The sequence below is a fragment of the Nicotiana tabacum genome, chromosome 9 (genome assembly GCF_000715075.1).
Source record: "Nicotiana tabacum cultivar K326 chromosome 9, ASM71507v2, whole genome shotgun sequence".
Classification (NCBI taxonomy): domain Eukaryota; kingdom Viridiplantae; phylum Streptophyta; class Magnoliopsida; order Solanales; family Solanaceae; genus Nicotiana; species Nicotiana tabacum.
In genome coordinates this window covers 29042331-29061447 of record NC_134088.1, presented here as the reverse complement: position 1 = coordinate 29061447, position 19117 = coordinate 29042331, and the positions used below count along the sequence as shown (strand labels likewise).

At 41.0% G+C, this 19117-nt stretch overlaps 1 protein-coding gene across 1 annotated transcript; it reads right to left on the bottom strand.

The window, feature by feature from the left end:
• Positions 1 to 8207: 8207 nt before the first annotated feature.
• LOC142163838 (uncharacterized) lies at positions 8208 to 17073 on the bottom strand. Its single transcript, XM_075220982.1, is given in 9 exon segments — positions 8208 to 8638; positions 8726 to 9095; positions 9201 to 9841; positions 9899 to 11408; positions 11541 to 11685; positions 11868 to 12657; positions 12847 to 13549; positions 16304 to 16831; positions 16945 to 17073. Coding segments are annotated over 9 exon segments (5247 nt in total).
• Between the last annotated feature and the right edge of the window lie 2044 nt (positions 17074 to 19117).

The window sequence follows — 19117 nt, the reverse complement described above, 5'->3', positions numbered from 1 at the left end:
TTAGGACACTTACGCTTATTGTTTTGTTTACCACATTGTTCTGCATAAGTTGTGGTTAGCAACAAGGCCAACATCACAAAGACAACTACAACGGAAAGTCTCATCCTATTGGTTCTTACTTTTTTTCTCTCTATGGAATATTGGGGAAATTGCTTATAGATGATATTGGAAAAGAAGCAGATGTACTCTTATATAGGGTATGATCATGTCGTCTAGTGAAAGATTTACTCGAGATTTTCTACCGAGCTAGATGATTTATCAACGTGACTTTAAGTGTAATGGTAGACGTGAGTGGATGACTAAGACTTAATAGATAAAATCTCGATCGTAGGTTAATTCCCTACTCGGAGGCTAAGTAAGAATTTAACCTTTATCGTATAAAAAGATTATATTTTGTTAACTGTATTTGACTGGTACTAACAAGTAACAAGTACTCATTCCCGTTTAATTTTCAGGTTATCATGCCGAATGCCAACATTTACTTGTGGCTATATTTTAATAATGTTTATTGTGTAAATATTTTTAAGTGCATCTTTTAATTAATGGATAATTTCAAATTCACACATTCTTGTTCAAGTCTTTCATGTTAATGTCATAGTAGGTTTGTTTTTTCCATGTTGATGTCATAATAGATAAAGATGTAACATATTACTTACAGGTTAAAATAGTACTATTAAAGTGAGTGGTGATCTATGCAATAGGAGGTATTATACAAAGTGAAAGGTTAAGTAGAACATTTACAAAATTACCTATGTTCGATGTGAGTAAATGTTTGGGCATTTAAGTCCCAAAATATCCATAAGCTGACTGTCCCGAAATGCGAGTTATATGTGTTGCCACCCCAAACATATGGTACATATTGTCAGTTAGGAACGAAATAATCAGGTGTTATGCGGGAGCTAGTAAAATAAACTTTGAACGACGATAAATTATATATCAAAACATATACAAATATTTAACGTGGTTCGGTCAATTGATCTACGTCCATAGCGGAGATGAGCAATCCACTATATAAAATGAGAGTATAAAATATCGAGAGAACAACCTCACGAAAAGAAAAACACAAGTGACACACTAATACTTGTCCCGTAAAGTTCTCCCCCTAAACACGACTCTCAAACCCCATATGGCCACATTGTGGATGTTACTAAATGAGAAGGAAGGATCCTCAATTTATAGAAGTCTAAATATTTTCCTACAAGAAAAGGGACTAGCCAAATATGAGAGATTTATAATTTCCTTCTACAAGAAGGAAAACCCAATTATGGTAAATATGTTGCCATTTCCTTCAACATATAGGAAACCCAAATATGGTAAGAAAATCAGGATAACACCTAACAATTCTCCCCCTTGGCCTGAATTTTCTGACAAAATAAACTTGATCCACCTTCTTCATATAATCTTCAACATGTCGCATCTCCAAATCTCCACCACAAAGTTTGTCTCAACGTGAGTAGAACTCCCGTCAAATTTGTCAAATAAAAATCTTGATTATCGTCAAATAGGATGCGGCTAGAACTGAACCCGCCAAGATGAATTTGTCTTGAACCTCACTCTGATACCACTTATTAGGACCAAAAATAATCAGGTGTCATGTGGAAGCTAGTAAACAAACCTTGAACAACGATAAATCATAAAACATAAGAGAAATATACCAAAAGAACACAAACATTTAACATGGTTCGGTCAAGTGACCTACGTCCACGGCGGAGATGAGCAATCCACTATATAAAATGAGAGTACAAAATATCGAGAGAACAACCTCACGAAGAGGCAAACATAAGTGACACACTAACACTTGTCCCGTAAAGTTCTCCCCCTAAACATAACTCCCAAACCTCATATGGCTATATTGTGGATTCTACTAAATGAGAAGGAAGGATCCTCAATTTATAGAAGTCTAAACATTTTCCTACAAGAAAAGAGACTAGCCAAATATGAGAGGTTTATAATTTTCTTCTACAAGAAGGAAAACCCAATTATGGTAAATATGTTACAATTTCCTTCAACATATAGAAAAATCAAATATGGTAAGAAAACCAGAACAACACCTAACACGTTTGGCTTGGCAGATAAAATTTATTTATTGGATTACAACAATGGAGTACATATGTGCTCACGCCATGTGAACGTGTGTTATATGTTTTATAGTTTTCCTTCTTTTTCGACAAAGGATTTTTATAGGGTGTCATATGCATTTTTCCTTCAGAAGCTTACCAGCTTGGAAACGTAACAGTAGTTCTCCTTGAATAGTCATCTGCTAGCCTTATTATGGGTGTCACATACATCCCCTTATAATGAATTAGGGTCATCATTGAGGTTTTGCCCTATTATTGTATTGGAGTGTCTGGTTCTAAGTCAAGCTCATGGGGTGTCAAAACAATTCTGAAAACCAACCGAACCAAACGTAACCGAACTGATTATTAGTTTTTTTTTTAAGTAAAATCGCAAGTCTCAATAAAAATTTATAACCGTACCGAATATTATGGTAGATTTTTTTATTTTATAAACAATGCCGAAAAAATACTGAACTGAACTGAACCTGTCACACCTCCTTTTTCCCTAGGGGGATATGGGGTATAAGGGAGTTTTTCCAATTAAAGTGACATTAATCGAAATGGGATTATTTATTTATTTCAGAGTCGCCACTTGGAATAATTTATGGTGTCCCAAGTTACCGGTTTATTTTAAATCCCAAATCGAGAAAATTGACTCTTATTTATGGTCTGCGAACACAGAAAACCGGGTAAGGAATTCTGTTAACGCGGGAGAAGGTGTGAGGCACTCCTGAGTTCCGTGGTTTTAGCACGGTCGCTCAACTATTAATAATTGGCCTAATTATCTGATTTATTACATATTTAAAGCCTATTGTGCATTTTTACTTTTTAACCGCTTTTAATCATTTATGGAATTATTTTTGGGACAAGTCACGATGTCGTACACTTGTCATTTTGGCACATATTGTGAATCACGTCACGTGAAACGCACCCGCGACTTACAACATGTTTATTTTTATTATTTGAAGTTGTGGTCGAGTCACGTGAAACGCACACTCGAATTGGGGAATTATGTATCATGACTATGCCACGGGAACCGTACCCATAGTCACGAAGATTTATTAATCGCGCCTAAAGCATTTTCTACGAATTTTCATTAAAAAAAACGTACTCGTGTCAAGCGAACGTCGAAAATCCTAAAGATTGCCTACTCGGGTGAGATCGGCTTAAGCATACTCCTAGCTAGAGCAATAAAATAAAATAGTGAATATGTAGTTCTCAAATTTCAATTATGTTTCCTTAAAATCCCAACTCCACGGCACATTTCAATCATCAATAAACATATGTTGCATCTAAAACATTAGAAACCAACCAGACACGACATGAAGGAAAGAAAATTAACAAACAAACAAAATAAGGGAGAGTAAATAAAAAATATGGTAAGAGCTATTTAAGTATTCTACTAATTCCTCTTCTGCCAACTAAGGACACTCATATTGCTCACTTAACTCGCACAATCACAGTCTTTACACATCAGATGCTTAGCTAGATGAATAACCTTCACAAAAACTCATTATATTCTCTAAATTTCTTCAAAAACAGTGACCTCCTTTTAAAATTTGAAATTTCAAGAATGAAATAAGGGACTATGGTAAAGCATGAGAAACAGAGACTAAAACAACTTTTAAATCTGAAGACAATACCTCTACAATATCCATGGGCTACTCAATATAGCAAAGATAATTCCTACGAACGCATCTAAATTAAAATATCACGAAAAAGATTCAACAAATCTCAAACAAGAAATCAACCATTGAACCAAAGGCTAATACCATTTTCCAAATCATATTGAAAATCAATGCTAAATTAGAAGTAAGAGGGGGAAGAATGAACCTGTTATAGCCAAAGAATTTAATAACGGCAGAAGAGATAGCAATTCCAAAGTTCGACTCAAAAAATTTGTTTGAGAAGCGACTGTACAAACGAGTAGGAATCGCGAGCCAAATTTAAACCGCGAACCCCGGACGGGATCTCGAAACGGCACCGGAATTTTGAACTCAAACACGAACTTCAAGCAAATTCCATCTTCATAGAAATGGAAGGAGCTATTGCTGACCGAACCAAAAATTGGAAACCTCAAACGGAACCCGCCCACTTCGCCGAACCTTGCTTTCACTCGATGGACTGAAGCGATGGAAATAGAGGATAGTTCACGGTGATTTCAAGCTGATATCGAGAATTATTTTAGCTAGTTTTTGGATCTATTTTTGTTGGGTTTTAGGAGAGGATGAGGGCTGTTTGAAGGATGGAATTGAGCAGATTTTTAGCTACTATTTTGGGTCCTTTTGGGGGCTATTTTCAGGTGGTATTTGTTGGTATTTACCACTCGTTGAAGTGAGATTATCGGGGCTGGTCTTCAATGGTTGAAACAGGGGTTGAGAGTGGAGTTTGGCGGGTGCATTTCAGGTGATGAAGATGGAGGTTTTTAGGTAGTGACCGGAAGTAAAGTTTACTGGAGGAGAGATGATGGCTTTTTATGGCTAAAACCCAGGTGAAGAAGGAGGAGCTGCTGGAAAAAAAAAATAGGAAATTGAGAGTAGCCCCCCTTTTTTGTGTCCCCCCGGGCCTCTCAAAATTAGGTGTTAGGGATTAATTGGTGGCCAAGTAAAAAGAGTGTATGGGCATGTGAGTTTGTTAGGGAGAGCATGTGAGTTTGTTACAAAAGATAAGGAAGAATCTTGCCACATGGAAATGACTCATTGATTCTTGCTTTAATTAATAATAATTTTTTTCTTTTAAGAGTGTAAAATAAAAATACTAGCTAAATATTTTAAAATCAAGAACATATAATTTTTGTGATTTTTAATTTTCTTAAATAAAACCTACTAAAAATAAAATAAAGGTCAAAATATATAGATTAAACTTAAAATTATTTACATACTAAAAAGTGTTGAAAAATCACAAGTATGGTAAAAAATTAGGTGCTCACAGCTGCCCCTCTTTGCTTGGAAACATGAAGAGTTTTCAGGCAAAGACAAAGTGAGCCGTGTGACTAATTTTTGACCATAACGTTATTCAAAAGGGGAAGAAAATAAAAGGGAAAAGGTGCAACCGAGTCCTAACTTTGGACAACCTACATATCTCGGGTTATAAGGGAATCAGGTCGCGTGTAGTTCAAGAGGTTAATGAAGGGATGGAGTGTGTGGAGAGGATGAGAGAGTCGAGTGAGGTGCCGTTCCGTCGAGGTTCCGGTCCGCGATCCTGTTATTACATCAAAATCAAAAAATAAAAAAGACTAACTAAGCCTGTCAGCTATGAGTTACAAGATTCCTATCTATAAGTCTTCTGAAGCTTGATCTTGAGTCTTGAATGGTTCTTCATGCGGACTTTTGACTTAAACCTTGATGTTTGCTAGCTGCAGGTGCTAGTTCTCTCTTCTTCAGCTTTTCGGATCAAGACGGGACATGCAAAGCTTGTGACTTCAGCCATGTCTTGAGCAGTTCACATCTTTCATCGGCTTCTGCATTTTGGATTCACCCTTTTCCTTTTATTCTGGATTGAGACTTCTTCCTTTGGTTATCTCGGACTGTCAGCTCGCATTCTCGAGGCGAACTTTTGCTACTTCTAACTTGGATTGAATTCTTAAATGACTTCCCTCGTTCTCCAGGTGGGCGCCTGATGACTTTAAACTGAAATGAATTCCCTCGTTCTCCAGGTGGGCGCCTGATGACCTTAAAATTTGAAATATATTCCCTCATTCTCCAGGTGGGCACCTGATGACTTAAAAACTTGAAATAAATTCCCTCATTCTCCAGGTGAGCGCCTGATGACCTAAAAACTTGAAATATATTCCCTCATTCTCCAGGTGGGCGCCTGACGACTTAAAAACTTAAAATAAATTCCCTCGTTCTCCAGGTGGGCGCCTGATGACCTAAAAACTTGAAAATATATTCCCTCATTCTCCAGGTGGGCGCCTGATGACTTAAAAAACTTTGAAATAAATTCCCTCATTCTCCAGGTAGGCGCCTGATGACCTAAAAACTTGAAATATATTCCCTCATTCTCCAGGTGGGCGCCTGATGACTTAAAAACTTGAAATAAATTCCCTCATTCTCCAGGTGGGTGCCTGATGACTTAGAAACTTGAAATAAATTTCCTTATTCTCCAGGTGGGCACCTGATGTTGACTTAAAGCTAAAATGAATTCCCTCATTCTCCAGGTGGGCGCCTGATGCTGACTTAAAAATTGAAATGAATTCCCTCGTTCTCCAGGTGGGTGCCTGATGCTGACTTAAAACTTGAAATAAATTCCCTCATTTTCCAGGTGGGTGCCTGCTGACTTAGAAACTGAAATGAATTCCCTCGTTCTCCAGGTGGGTGCCTGCAATCATGACAACACAGACAAAACAGAGAAAAGTTTTTGCCCCAGTTTGTACCAGGAACATTCATTGATTGTTAGTTGCATCCCATTATCCAGGAGGGTCCTGAAAACTTAAAACTAGATCCCATTATCCAGGAGGGTCCTGAAAATTTGAAATTAAATCCCATTATCCAGGAGGGTCCTGAAAAGTTAAAATTAACTCCCATTGTCCAGGAGGGTCCCGAAAACTTAAAACTGAACTTATCTGGAACATGCTTTCTCATGGATGATTCTTGGCAAAGCAAACAAGATTTCTTGCCCCTGCTTGAAACAAAGAAAATTTTGTCAGTTTGAAACTGTGGCGGTTAGTTTGTGGCATCCTTGCTGAAGGTGTCTGCTTCTGTCACTATCCTGCTTCACAAAGAATTGTTTGACCTTCCAATCGGACCTCGAACACAAAACCTCTGAATGCCTTGAATCCCTTACACTCAACTCGCCGTATGGTACTTTCATTCTGACAACTGTCGAACCTTTGCATTTCCTACAAATTCACGAATCACTTGACCACCTGAACTTCAGTTACCCCCGCACTGCTAATTCTACATCATGTCACTTGAGATGTGCCTGGCCGAATTTCGCTTAGTGCAAATAAAGAGCTAGTAGTGGGCTTTGAAGTCCTTTCTTGCTTGCTTAACAACAGACTAATTTGACTGAGACTTAGAAGAATAGACCCAAAAGAAACGAAGCGAAGTGACTTCGAGAATTAGGAATAAAATAAAAGAAAAAAAACAGTGACGACTATTTGAAGAAAAATGGAAAAGAGACTTATTTGAATGAAGCAACTGGCTCCAATGATCATGACATGCATTTCGGACTGATCAGCCTAATCCATCCAACTAATCACATTTCAGTTCATGCCATGTCTTCATACTTCAAAATCGGGTTTTCCATAATTCAATTTCTTTGTAAAGTCATGAACCTGATTCAGCTTGTAATGCCCCGAGGGGTTTTCACCAGCAAACCTTTCTCATTTGCTCCTCTCTCAACTCATTGTCGCCTTACAGTGCCCGTAAGGGTTTTCACCAATAAGACTCTCTCATTTGGATTTTCTCTCGACTCACCATCGCCTTATGGTGCCCGTGAGGGTTTTCACCAATAAGACTCTCTCATTTATTCATTTTTCCTTGTGCCCATGAACCAAGGTGCTACCCGTGATGTAAATCGCACCTCTATCTCATTTGGCTTGGCATCCTCAAAGTTGATCAGAAGGTCTTTCTTTGGACTGTAGTGTAGGTTTTGGACAGGGTTAGAAAGAAAGGGTGGCATGCAGGCTCAAAATAATTTAAGATGAAGGGGTTTAAAATTACAACTTTTGGAATCAAATCTTTTTACAAAACTAAAACTTCTGCCCCAGTTTCTTCGAATTTGGGGAATTTTGGACTTTTATTTTGAGGGGACCGAACCGTGTAAGGCTGCCTACGTATCCTTAAAAGGAATCAGGTCGAACGTAGTTCAAACATAAGAGTTTTGCTTTTGTTACTTTGCTTTTCTTTTTCTCCTCTCTTTTCTTTTTTTCTTTCTTTGCTTTTCTCTTTTCTTTCTTTTTTTCTTCTTTTTTTTTTCTTCTTTTTTTTCTTGATTTTTTTTTTCTCTTCTTCTTCTTTTCTCTCTTTTTTCTTTTATATTTCTAACACTACTTTTGATTCCAAAAGAGGGGTATGAAAGAAAATAAATAAGGCTCAAAAAGGGTAACAAATGATAAAAGTGTTTGGGATAGCAGAATAAAATGCCTTCGTCATTCCAACTTTGAACGTGTCTAGTACAAAATGCGATTGAAGATAAGCAAAGAAATTATACATAATATCTCTTGACTGCATCAGAATTAATAGCCATATCCACACATTTACCTTCTATGTCTGTTAAATACAAAGCACCATTGGGCAACACCTTTGTCACAATGAAAGGCCCCTTCTAGTTTGGGGCGAACTTGCCTTTAGCTTCAGCCTGATGTGGAAGGATGCGTTTCAATACCAGCTGACCCACTTCAAATTTTCGGGGCCGAACCTTCTTGTTGTATGCTCTTGCCATTCTTTTCTGATACAATTGACCATGACATACTGCTGCCAATCTTTTTTCATCAATCAAACTCAATTGCTCTAGCCGGGTTTTGACCCACTCATCATTATCAATTTCAGTTTCAACAATGACCCGCAGGGATGGAATCTCAACTTCCGCAGGTATCACTGCCTCGGTTCCATATACCAGCAAATAGGGGGTTGCACCTATTGAAGTGCGGACAGTAGTGTGATAACCTAGCAAAGCAAACGGTAACTTTTCATGCCATTGCCTCGAACCTTGCACCATTTTACGAAGTATCTTCTTTATGTTCTTGTTAGCAGCCTCAACAGCTCCGTTTGCCTTAGGAAGATATGGAGTGGAGTTTCGATGCGTAACCTTGAACTGTTGGCATACCTCTTTCATCAAATGACTGTTGAGGTTAGCAGCATTATCTGTGATGATTACCTTGGGAATTCCGAACTGGCAAATGATGTTTGAATGAATAAAAACTACCACTGCCTTCTTGGTCACGGACTTGAAAGTTACAGCTTCGACCCACTTGGTAAAGTAATCAATGGCCACCAGAATAAACCTATGCCCGTTTGATGCTGCCGGCTCAATCGGTCCAATGACATCCATGCCCCAAGCAACAAAGGGCCAAGGTGCCGACATTGTGTGCAGCTCAGATGGCGGGGAATGAATCAAATCACCGTGCAACTGGCATTGATGACATTTGCGAACAAAGCTGATGCAATCACGTTCCATGGTGAGCCAATAATAACCTGCTCGAAGAATCTTCTTCGCCAAGACGTACCCACTCATATGTGGCCCGCAAACCCCGGAATGCACTTCGGCCATGATAGTCGAGGCTTGTTTAGCGTCTATACACCTTAGTAATCCTAGATCTGGAGTTCTCTTGTACAATATTCCCCCACTTAAGAAAAATCCACTAGCCAGACGTCGAATGGTTCTCTTTTGATCGCCTGTGGCATGTGCCGGATATACCCCTGATTTGATGTATTCCTTGACATCATGGAACCAAGGCTCACCATCAAGTTCCTCCTCAACCACATTGCAATAGGCATGCTGATCACGGATTTGGATTTGCAGAGGGTCGACATAAATCTCATCCGGATGGTGTAACATTGATGCCAGAGTAGCCAAGGCGTCGGCAATCTCATTATGAATATTGGGAATATGCCTGAACTCTACCGACCTGAATCGTTGACAAAGATCATGCAGACATTGTCGATACGGTATGAGCTTCAAATCACGGGTTTCCCATTCTCCCTGAATCTGGTGAACTAGCAAATCTGAGTCTCCCAAAACCAATATTTCTTGAACTCCCATATCTATAGCTAGCCTCAAACCCAGAATGCATGCCTCATATTCAGCCATGTTGTTAGTGCAATAAAATCGAAGTCGAGCTGTTACAGGGTAGTGATGCCTTGTTTCAGAAATGAGTACAGCCCCTATTCCGACACCTTTCAGGTTAGCAGCTCCATCAAAGAAGAGTTTCCAACCTGGTTTTTCATCATGATCAGCCCCGTCAACATACATCACTTCTTCATCAGGAAAATAAGTCTTCAGTGGCTCATATACTTCATCCACCGGATTCTCGGCCAAGTGATCGGCTAGGGCTTGGGCTTTCATCGCGGTTCGAGTCACATAGATGATGTCAAATTCTGTGAGTAAAATCTGCCACTTTGCCAACCTCCCTGTGGGCATAGGCTTCTGAAAGATATACCTTAGAGGATCCATGCGAGAAATGAGGTAAGTAGTGCAGGATGACAGATAATGCTTCAACTTTTGCGCCACCCAAGTCAGGGCGCAACATGTCCTTTCAAGAAGAGTATACTTAACCTCATAAGGAGTGAACTTCTTGCTAAGGTAATAAATGGCTTGCTCTTTCTTGCCCGTGATGTCGTGTTGACCCAACACACAACCAAAAGAATTATCCGTGACTGTCAAATAGAGGATTAAAGGTCTCCCAGGTTCTGGCGGGACCAACACAGGGGGGTTCAGCAGGTAATTCTTGATCTTATCAAATGCTTCCTGACACTCATCGGTCCACTTAACCGCAGCATTTTTCTTTAGTAACTTAAATATGGGCTCACAAGTCGTCGTGAGTTGAGCAATAAACCTGCTGATGTAGTTTAACCTCCCGAGCAGGCTCATCACCTCAGTTTTATTCTTTGGTGGTGGTAGTTCTTGGATGGCCTTAATCTTTGACGGATCCAACTCGATGCCGCGTCGACTGACTATGAATCCCAACAGTTTCCCCGACGGAACACCAAATGCACATTTCGCCGGATTGAGCTTGAGGTTGTACCTGCGGAGCCTTTGGAAAAACTTTCTCAAATCCCCAACATGGTCGGACTGCTTCTTTGACTTTATGATCACATCATCTACATAAACCTCAATTTCCTTGTGTATTATGTCATGAAATATAGTAGTCATTGCCCTCATGTAAGTTGCCACAGCATTCTTTAAACCGAATGGCATTACCCGGTAGCAATACGTCCCCCATGGCGTGATGAATGATGTCTTTTCTGCGTCTTCCTCGTCCATCAGGATCTGATGATATCCCGCATAACAATCCACGAAAGACCCGATCTCGTTCTTGGCACAATTATCAATCAGAATGTGGATATTCGGCAATGGAAAGTTATCTTTTGGACTTGCCTTGTTGAGATCACGATAATCAACACACACCCTCGTCTTACCATCCTTCTTTGGTACTGGTACCACATTAGCTAACCAAGTGGGATACTGAGTGACCCGAATGACCTTTGCCTCCAGTTGCTTTGTGATTTCTTCTTTAATCTTCACACTCATATCAGTCTTGAACTTTCTTAACTTTTGCTTGACAGGAGGGAATGTAGGGTCGGTTGGCAATTTATGAGCTACCAAATCAGTACTCAAGCCCGGCATGTCGTCATACGACCATGCAAAGACACCTTTGTATGCAAATAGTGTTTTGATTATTTCTTCCTTGATTTGCGGTTCCAGATGCACACTTATCTTGGCTTCTCTAACATTATTTTGATCCCCTAAATTGATTGCTTCGGTTTCATTCAAATTAGGCTTGGGTTTTTCTTCGAAGTGTTTTAGTTCTCTACTGACTTCCTCAAATGCCGTCTCTTCATCGTATTCTGTTTCATCATCACCCTCTACTTCTTGGATCGTTGTTTCAGAATTAGATTGGCTTTTAAGATTTGGCTGAAAATTCCTCATGCATGTCATGTCATTGAAACCAGCATAAAAGGAACTGTACAGAAAGAAAAGCAAAAACAAAAAATGAAACGCTATCAGGATCAATGGAAAAACTGGAAATTGTAAAAAATAAAAGGATAGAAGGGTTTGTACATTGAAACAAACAAAAACTAAGAAAAATCTGGGTTACAACCCTGGAATAACCCAGATGACAGAAAGGAAAACAAAGCAAACTACCAAAACTCCTTCCGGATGGGGAGAGGAGTAGCTTTCCAATTGCTAAGCTTCACGTTTGGTCCGACAAACTGCACATCGGCATTACTGGAACCTTCCCCAATTTTGACCATATTGACCTCATCAAACAGACTCTGGAACCTCTTGATCAAATCTTCATCAAAGTCGACCACAGGTTTTGGGACCACTGACATTGGGCGTTTGGCGACCCCTGACTTGACGAAAGACTTGGAGATATGCGGAACAGGTTTAGGGAGTGACCATGCCTTTCCTTTCAAACTTTTAGCCCTTTTCACGTCTTTCCCTGTGAGTGTGAATCCCAAACCAAATGTACCAAAACTTTCACGTAGGCACAACGGGTGCACAATACCTTGCAGAGATGAACCCAGACCTTTGCCCGGCAGAAAACCATTCTTTAACATTTCATTTGCTACCATGACGGACGCGGATGGTATCTTCAAACCTGGAGTGCATTCCCCTTCGGGAAATTTCTCGACAGACACTATTTCGAACATTTGGTAAACCCAAGGCCCTTTGTCATCTTCAACTTCAATAAATGGAACGATTGTGTCGTTGTAAGCAGATAAGTTCTCATCACCGTGCACAACTATTTCCTGCCTGTCCCATTCAAACTTTACCATTTGATGCAGAGAAGACGGGATTGCCTTGGCAGCATGGATCCAGGGCCTGCCCAACAACAAGTTATAAGAGACAGCCACATCTAGCACTTGGAACTCCATAGTGAACTCAACTGGCCCTATTGACAAATTGAACATTATATCACCGACAGAATCTTTCCCTCCTCCATCGAAGCCTCGAACGCATACATTATTAATGTGGATCCTTTCAGTGCCAATCTTCAACTTTGGCAGAGTGGACAGAGGGCAAATATTTGCTCTAGAACCGTTATCCACCAGTACCCTTGAGACAGCAGAATCCTCGCACTTCACTGTGAGATAAAGAGCTCGATTGTGTTCTGTACCCTCTATAGGGAGTTCATCATCCGAGAAAGTGATCCTGTTTGCTTCGAAAATCTTGTTAGCAATCTTTTCCAAGTGGTTCACCGTGATCTTGTCAGGAACATGAGCCTCGTTCAAAATCTTCATCAGGGCTTTGTGGTGTTCATCGGAATGTATCAGCAACGACAGAAGAGAGATCTGAGCTGGTGTTTTCCTCAACTGTTCTACAATGGAATAGTCTTGCATTTTCATCTTTTTCAGGAATTCCTCAGCCTCTTCTTCGGTGACCGGCTTTTTTACTAGGATGTGGCCATCCTTGGATGGATTGGTTTTCCTCAGTTCTTCTGGGGTAAAACATCTCCCGGAACGAGTTAGCCCTCCGGTTCCATTGACTTCTTCCTCTACTTCTTTCCCTTTATACATTACTATCACCTGTTTGTAATTCCACGGGACGGCCTTTGTGTCAACCATTGGCAACTGGGTCACTGGCTTAATAATAACGGGGGTAACACGAGCCCCTTCCACGATTATGACCGGCTTGCCCGGGACCCCTGGCACGATCACTTTTTGCCTTTCCTGGTTCGCTTCGACATCAACCGGAGGCCCTTTCACAACCAATACAGAAGGCTTCACATTGAGCGTGCTTGGCTTCTCCGACACCCCTTTAATCGTCAAGGATATTGCTTTTGCAGAATCTAGCGCTTTGATTGGATTATTCTCGCTAGCCTGGATCATCATGACAGACTTGGAAGAGTTTTTGGGCTCCCCATCCTTATGAACTATCTCAATCATGTGTGTCTCTGCATGGGCCGGCAAAGGATTTTGGTTGATGTTTGGCGCCTCCGGGCTCTGGACCACAATTTGATTTGTATCAATGAGCTCTTGGATCTCCCTCTTCAAATGCCAGCACTTCTCTATGTCGTGCCCCGGGGCATCGGAACAATATGCACATCTGAGGGAATAGTCAAGGTTCCTTGGAGGCGGATTTGGTATCTTGGGCTCAATCGGCCTCAAAACGTCCAACTGCCTCAACCTCTGAAACAAACTGGTATAGGACTCTCCAAGAGGGGTGAAGGTTTCTTTTCGTTGTTGCCTTTCTTTTCTGTAATCTGGCTTCGGTCGAAAACTTGGACCAGTAGGGTTTTGGTATGGTTGTGGGGGAGTATAAAGATTTTGTGGAGTTGGAGCACGCCATTGTGGGTAAGGAGGGGGTTGAGCATATGACTGTGCATGGTGAACATGGTATTGGGGTAGCTCGACAGAATATCGAGGGTCTTGTGGCGGGAGATAGTGCTGAGATGGATTATATGGAACTTGGGTGTAGGCTTGAGGTTGGGGTCGAGTTTGGGTGTATTGGTGAGGCGGACCCCTTGGGCCACGCCATGATCCAGAGACAAACATAGCGACATCTTCTTTCTTCTTTTTGCCTAACAGGCTTCCGGTGCCACTTTGAATTGCCTGTGTGGTCGCTTTTATGGCAGAATAGCTCATGATCTTGCTTGACTTGAGTCCCTCTTCCACCATTCCTCCCATCTTTACCACATCGTTGAAGGACTTACCTATGGCTGAGATCAAATGGCCAAAGTAAGTGGGCTCTAGGGCTTGAAGAAAGTACTCGACCATCTCATCTTCCTCCATTGGAGGGTAGACTCGTGCAGCTTGTTCTCTCCATCTGAAACCATATTACCTAAAGCTTTCATTGGGCCTCTTCTCTACCTTGGACAAAGATAGGCGATACGGGACAATGTCTATATTGTACTGAAAGTGCCGAGCAAAGGCCTGAGCCAAGTCATCCCATGTGTACCACCTGCTAGTGTCTTGGCGGGTGTACCATTCTAAAGCTGCCCCACTCAGACTCTGACTGAAATATGCCATTAATAATTCATCTTTCCCACCGGCGCCTCTCATATTGCTGCAGAAGCCTCTCAAATGGGCCACGGGATCTCCGTGTCCATCGTACGGGTCAAACTTGGGCATCTTGAACCCAGCGGGCAATTGAACATCCGGAAATAAGCATAAATCCTTGTAAGCCACACTTACTTGGCTTCCTATCCCTTGCATGTTCTTCCATGTTCTTCAAAGATTGCTCTAGGCTCTTCACTTTCCTGAACATCTCGTCCTGCTCTACATTCTGGGATGGTTTCTCAGTTTCGACAAGAGGTTCAAAGCGAGGGGCACGGGAATAAGGATCCGCGACTTTGAAAGTTGGTTCCGGACCATAATATTGGGTATTTGGAGCTTGGAACGCGGGTTCACTAGATGATCTGTGGAGGGTAGCTCGCGGAGGGGCTACGAAAATAGGAGCGGATGTCGGAGCAGGGTATGCAGTTGTTTTGGCTGGTGGAGCATGAAAGGTTTGGGACGAGGTGCCAGGGTAGTGGTGATAAGGGGTAAAGCCTGGTGCGTGCTGAGGGGAAAGGTCAATGGTAATGGGATCTTGGGCTTGTGATAGTGGTGGAATGAAAGCGGGATTTTCCGAGTAGTTAGCGGGGAATGAAGGTGGGGGATGCCCCCTGACCCAGGCTTGATACATTTCTGCCATTTGATGCTTCAACCTGTAGACCTCTTCTTTCAATTCAGACTCCGATTCTACAACCTCCCTTGGCGGGTCGACAACACCCGTGTCCAATTCTTTGCTAGTCATGACTGCCTTGCACTTTGATCTGGTGTTATAAGGGTGACTTGCTAGGATGCCAACAAACTAACCACCTAAAACAAAACCTGTCTCTGTTCACACGCAAAAACTTGGTCAGTTTTAAAAGCAATTTACAGATAGGTAATCGCACATTAGATATGCAATGCACCTGAGCAGTTAACGTTCCTAAATGCTTTGCGACGGTTCGTATGTTTCATCCCGGCTTTTCCAAATTCTCCAAATCCTGACTTTTCCCTCTCTTATTCTTTCCTCTTTTTTTTTTTAGTTTGGCCCCTCTTTTCTTTTAAAAATATGATCGAATCCTATGGGGATTGCCTACGTATCATGATGCTGCATGAATCAGATCATTACGTAGTTCAGAGCAATAGACGCGAAATAATTTATTTCATTAATAAAAGACAATCTTTTTGGATTTTCTATTACAAGGACTAAAGTAGAGATGACTGCAAAAAAGGAAAATCTACAGACTCGGCATAAAGTAATAGACAACTTTGACAAAGGCGAACAAGACTCAAAGAAAGTAAAACACAGACTACTAAAGGAAATCAAAAATACATAAGAGCATCCACTGGTACTCCGGAGGCTTGCGGGACATCAGCCGGTCTCCGCATAGGCCTGCAGGCAATATCTTCTTGGAGGCGGTCTAGGTCAACCATCACTTGTCGGACGAATGTCATTACAGAAGCAAAAAACATAGACTTGGTCATGTCTTCACATTCATGGCATTTCATTACAACATAATCAGCTATCTCTTTAATCCTCATTCTGATGACACCCTTTTCTTGCAGCAAACGTCCAATCTGCTGGGCCCGAGCCTCTAATACTTGTGTATCTGTGTTGCTTTGGTCTTGTAACTGCTTCAGGCTTTCTTGTAGTTGGTAAATCAGTGCATAGCAATGCTCTCTTTCTGTCCTGAAATCCTTTGTTTGCTTAATCATTTCATTTTCCAGAGCAACCAACTTTTCCTGCAAAATCGCTACTTCTTTATCATATTTCTGCTTCAACTGGTGGGCTAATCTAGCGTGTTCTTCCGCACCTTTGGCCAGCTTTGCTTGAGCATTGAACAAATCCCCCTCGACCTTTGTCAAGTCAAAACCGTAATCATGCACTTTCCGCCTCAGGTTGGTTATAATTTTCTCATCTCTCTCACTTCTTGCTGGTGTCTCGGCGGCTATCTTCATTCTCTGAATTTGGGCTCGAAGGGCTTCATTTTCCTTGGCCAACCTCTTCTTTTCCCCTGCATCTTCAGCTGCCTGCAAACTACCATCAAATTTGATTTTTTCAATTTGCCCTTCGAGCTTGCTTATGGTGGTCCGGTACTCCCTTTCTTTGGCTAACCAAGCCCACTGCTCCTGCGATGCGTCAACAAATTCTTGGATATGAGGTCTTTTAGTTGGTCGTTCGGGTTCACCACTCGTCGCGACTCTCTTTCCATACCAGGCAACATAACTAGGTAAGACCTCACCTTTAGACAAATCACGTACTCGGGTATTTGCCCCCAAATACTGGCATTCGCTCCAAATTTGACGAACCGTTTCTTCGGGAAATTGGGCATCAGGACGGATTTCGACCACATAAGTGCTAAGATCTTCATCTCTAGGAACTGTCTGGCATCTTCCAAGCTGTCTCAAAACCCGGTACGGAGCATAGGGTTGGATGCTTCGGAGACCCATTAGCAAGAAGTAGGGACCAGTGGCGGGCATATAAACAATCTCATCAACGGGAAGCCAACCCAATGTCCATTCTATCTGATCTGCGGTCGTAGATTGAAGGCGGGTAATCCAATCTTTGACCCCTTTCGGCATCTCGAATCCTGTTACTCGTGCACTAAACTCTTCAATGCAGTTTTTTCCCGTAGACCCATAGTTCATGTATCGAGGACGATGACAGAGGTGTTCGATCATCCATAGTTGCAACAACAGGTTGCATCCCTCGAAAAAACTGGCTCCGGCCTTACAGAACGTGAGGGCTCGGAATATATCTGATACTATTATGGGTGCGAGAGTACTCTTGGCCTGAGTAGTCAGAACGTGGACAACCCCGGCTATCCGCAAATCAATGTGCCCGTCCTCCCTTAGAAACACCAAAAGTCCTAAAAATGCCACCATGAAGGCAAAACATCTATGGGTCTCCCATTTTGATCGGTCTCCTTTACTGCAGAGTCCATTTTCAGGGTCTTCGAATCCCCCTAGATGCCCGTATCGCTGATATAGAAAATGAAAGGTGGAAATTCCCCGTGCTAGACTTCCCGTCTTGATTTGTCTGCTTATCTTTAATAAGTCCATAAACTTGTGGGGAGTAACAGTCCTTGGAGATACCAGGTACTTGTGTCTCAGTCCTACCGTGCTCCCAGTATAACCCGCTATTTCTTCCAAAGTGGGCGTAAGCTCAAAATCTGAGAAGTGTAAAACATTATGAGCGGGGTCCCAGAATGCCACTAATGCCTCTATCAGGTCCCTTCTAGGTTGAATTTTCAATAGTTCAGCGAGCGCCCCTAGGTATTGGTTGACCATATCTCGTCCTTGTTTTCCCAAATCCTCCCACCACATGTGGAGTGCCAGTGGAATCTGATCCATAACTTTCACAGGTAAGTTCTGAACGGTGCTCATTCTGCACATTTTAAATTAGGGTAACTAGATTAAAATTTTGTACAAAACTGACCATGAAAAGATTACTATCATTATAATTTTTGAAAAGTATAACCGAAAATAAATCACGGCCACTTTTGCAAATACGGCCTTTCAACGCTTCGGAGGAGAAGATTTTAGGGTTGTGTTTGCGAAGTGGTCAATTTTTATTTTATTTTTTTTTTAAAAGAAAATATTTTTGGAATTTGATTATTCTGTTTTTTTTTTTTTAATTTTTGAAAAAGCAAGACTTCTAAAGAAAAAAGAAAATATTTCTTTTTTTTTTGAATTTTGATTTTATAATTATTTTTTCGAAATTTCGAAATAAAAAACTTCTAAAAAAAGGAAAAGGGAAATATTTTTGGATTTTAATTTCATTTGTCTTCTTTTTCTAATGAAAGACTCCTACAGATAAAATATATACTTGTTTTGGTTTAAAATTATTTTTTTTAATCTTTTATTTGTTTGGATTTTCTTTAAAAAAAAGACTCCTAAAAGAAGGAATTAAAGGAAATATTTTTGAATTTTTAAAAATGGGGTCTCAAAGAAAGACTTTCTAAATAAGGAAATAAAGGAAAATATTTTTAGATTTTTAAAAATTGGGGGCCGGAACCGATTAGGTTTGCCTACGTATCTCACATCTGGTGAGAATCAGACCCGCGTAGTTCGTTCATTTTGACGCGCAGAAAAATATGATTTGTTTTGAAATGATTCTCTCTTTGTTTTTGAAATTTCGACAGAGTAACGAGATTTTTGAATACTGGAATTATCAAAACCAGGTGTTTTTCTGTCTTACCTCACTCTTGGTTTTTTTTTCTTTTTTTTTTTTTTTGGATTTTTTTTTTCTTACTCACGAAGCCGGTCAACATACAAGCCAAACAAATTAATGCACAAGTAGCACGTAAAGAATGCATCAGGATGATCTTTTAATTTTGGGTACATCTGTCCTAGACGGACCCAACCCCTGTGTTGAGTCCCCTAAGTCAAATGCACGTGATGCAAGCAAACGTA